The sequence below is a fragment of the Pteropus alecto genome, unplaced genomic scaffold (assembly GCF_000325575.1).
Source record: "Pteropus alecto unplaced genomic scaffold, ASM32557v1 scaffold116, whole genome shotgun sequence".
NCBI lineage: Eukaryota > Metazoa > Chordata > Mammalia > Chiroptera > Pteropodidae > Pteropus > Pteropus alecto.
In genome coordinates, this window is record NW_006439189.1 from 639,282 (window position 1) to 641,651 (window position 2,370).

Consider the following 2,370-nt stretch of genomic DNA (forward strand, 5'->3'; position numbering starts at 1 on the left):
ATTTCTTTCCTTCTGCTGACTTTAGGCCTCATTTGTTCTTCCTTTTCTAGTTTTTTTTAAGATGAAACCTTAGGTTGTTTATTTGGGCTCGTTCTTGTTTTTTGCGATAGGCCTGTGTTGATATGAACTTTCGTCTTATGACCGCTTTTGCCACGTCCCAAAAGTTTTGATATGTTGTACTATTATTATCATTCGTTCCTACATATCTCTTGATCTCTCTTTTTATTCTTCTCTGACCCAGTTATTTTTCAGTAGCATGTTCTTTAATCTACATGTATTTGTGGTTCTTCCTGATATCTTTTTGCAGTTTATCTCTAGTTTCAAAGTATTATGATCATAGAATATGGTTGGTATGATTTCAACCCTCTTATATTTGTTGAGGCTATCTCTGTGTCCCAGTATGTGGTCGATTTCTGAGAATGTCCCATGTACACTAGAATGTATAATCAGCTGTTTTGGTCTGTTTCTCCACCTGGGCATTAATGGAAGTTTATTATATAAAGGTCTCTCTTTAGCCTGTTACAAAGAAGGCGTTTTTCTTTTGGTTTCCAGAAGGTGGTGTCTAAGTCTTTTGCATCTCTGCTTTATATAAAGCCTAATAGTACCTTTTTTTTCTTATATATGTTTAATATGCATGCTATCCTTAGTCTCAGTCCCTGTCAGTGTTAGAGATGGTTTCAGTAGTGTTTGCTCAGATTTTCCTGGGGCTCCATGGTGTTTGGTCTCAGAGGATATATGGGGAAGGGCCCTCTTGGTTGGGAGATGTGGCCTGGGGCTCAGCCTCGGTTTTGCAACCTCGGCTGGTGAAAATCAACTGTTGTTTTTCTGCTGTCCCCACTTCTCTATCGTCCCCGCTTCTCTGCTTTCTGCCCTGATGACCAGGCCCTGCTGCCGGCCGTGTGGAGCTCACAGCTTTACTGGGTAGGGCTGTTCAGGGAACTCGTCGCATCTTCTCTCCTCCCCCTCCTCCTACAGGGAGCTCTGGCTGTGAGAGGCAGCTTCTTTGTTTCTCCCAGTCTACCGCCTGACGTGCTGGTGTGCAGTTTTCTTTCTTTTTTTATTGTTGTGTTTTAGATGTTCAGTTTATTGTTGTTTCAAGGGGAGAGATCTGGGGATGTCTCACACTCCATCATGTTTCTGACATCAAGAATCAACACTTTTAATGCGATATTACAGTGCTCGGAAGAGTCCACGTCTTCTGCTGCAATCATTCTTGTTATTGCAATTCAAAAGAGGAAAGTCCCACTGTATCAGATCATGTGTTCCCAGTATAGAGATTATAAGTTTGATTGATTTCTTCAGCTGAAAAGGACACGGGGTGGATACAGCAGAGGACTTTCTCCTTTACCCTGGCTCCCAAGTGGAGTCTGATTTATCTCCTAGGCATTTTCATCTTGGAAAATTCTCCAGCGACTGACTCTGGGAAATAGTATAATAGTTTCACGATGACATACAACCACTGGCACACTTTATTTTTTTTAAAGGCTTGACATCGTTGGATGCAAATAGTGAAATTTTACTATGAATTCCTATGACTTTTCTAAGAACTTCTAGGTGTTACCTTACACCTAGATGTGTCAAGGGAAAACATTTTTCAATTTTCCCAGATATTAACTTAGGACTGATAAATTCAGTTGAATAGATAGATTTGGGAAATGAAAGACACTATCTTAGGACATTAGAAATTGAGATGGCATATAGAGATCAATTTCTCTTATCATCTTCTACTGATCTGGCCAGAAACTGTTTTGCTATGTGGGGGCTGATGTTTGACAAATGGTCCTTATCTATTCCTACCAGACAAAGGCCATGAACTCCCATCACAGATGCTACTGGAGACTTGCTACACATAAAGTACTATTATCAATGAGCTCTATTGCCACCATTCCCTCAGACCAATTACTTATGAAAATTAGCCCTCAAATGTATACTACTCAAATTTCACTGACTGTCCTAACTAAATTAGAATTCCTTATCTTCTGTTCAAGAGGATTTTTTCCACAGTTGAGATACATTAACACATAATTTTATTATTTTCTATTTTACCTCAGTATGAGCTTTCATAATAATAAAGATTCCTTTTTAAGAGCATGAGCAAACATACTCAAATGAGGAGAAAGCTAAGTCATTATACTGACTTCAGTTTGAAGCACCTGGCAGAGTGTAGATTAGGAAAAGTTTTCAGCTATAAAACAGTTTATCTTTAGAGACTACACACACACACGCACACACATAGTTGTTGCTGTTTGGTTAGTTGGTTACTTCTACAGAGCAGAACATCCAGAACACAGACTTTTCTTTTGCAGGTCCTCACCAAGGAGGGTAATTAGAACTACTTTGAATATTCTCAGTAGAAACTCAGAACTAGTT

At 39.3% G+C, this 2,370-nt stretch overlaps 1 protein-coding gene across 3 annotated transcripts in view; it reads right to left on the bottom strand.

Moving 5' to 3' along the window:
* Positions 1-2,370, bottom strand: part of TENM1 (teneurin transmembrane protein 1) — a 756,077-nt gene that overhangs the window by 17,683 nt on the left and 736,024 nt on the right. For all 3 annotated transcript variants that reach the window (XM_006916168.3, XM_006916167.3, XM_006916166.3), the window contains one exon: positions 2,263-2,264. In XM_006916168.3, the coding sequence (XP_006916230.1) occupies positions 2,263-2,264 (2 nt within the window). The remainder of the gene's footprint in view (positions 1-2,262; positions 2,265-2,370) is intronic.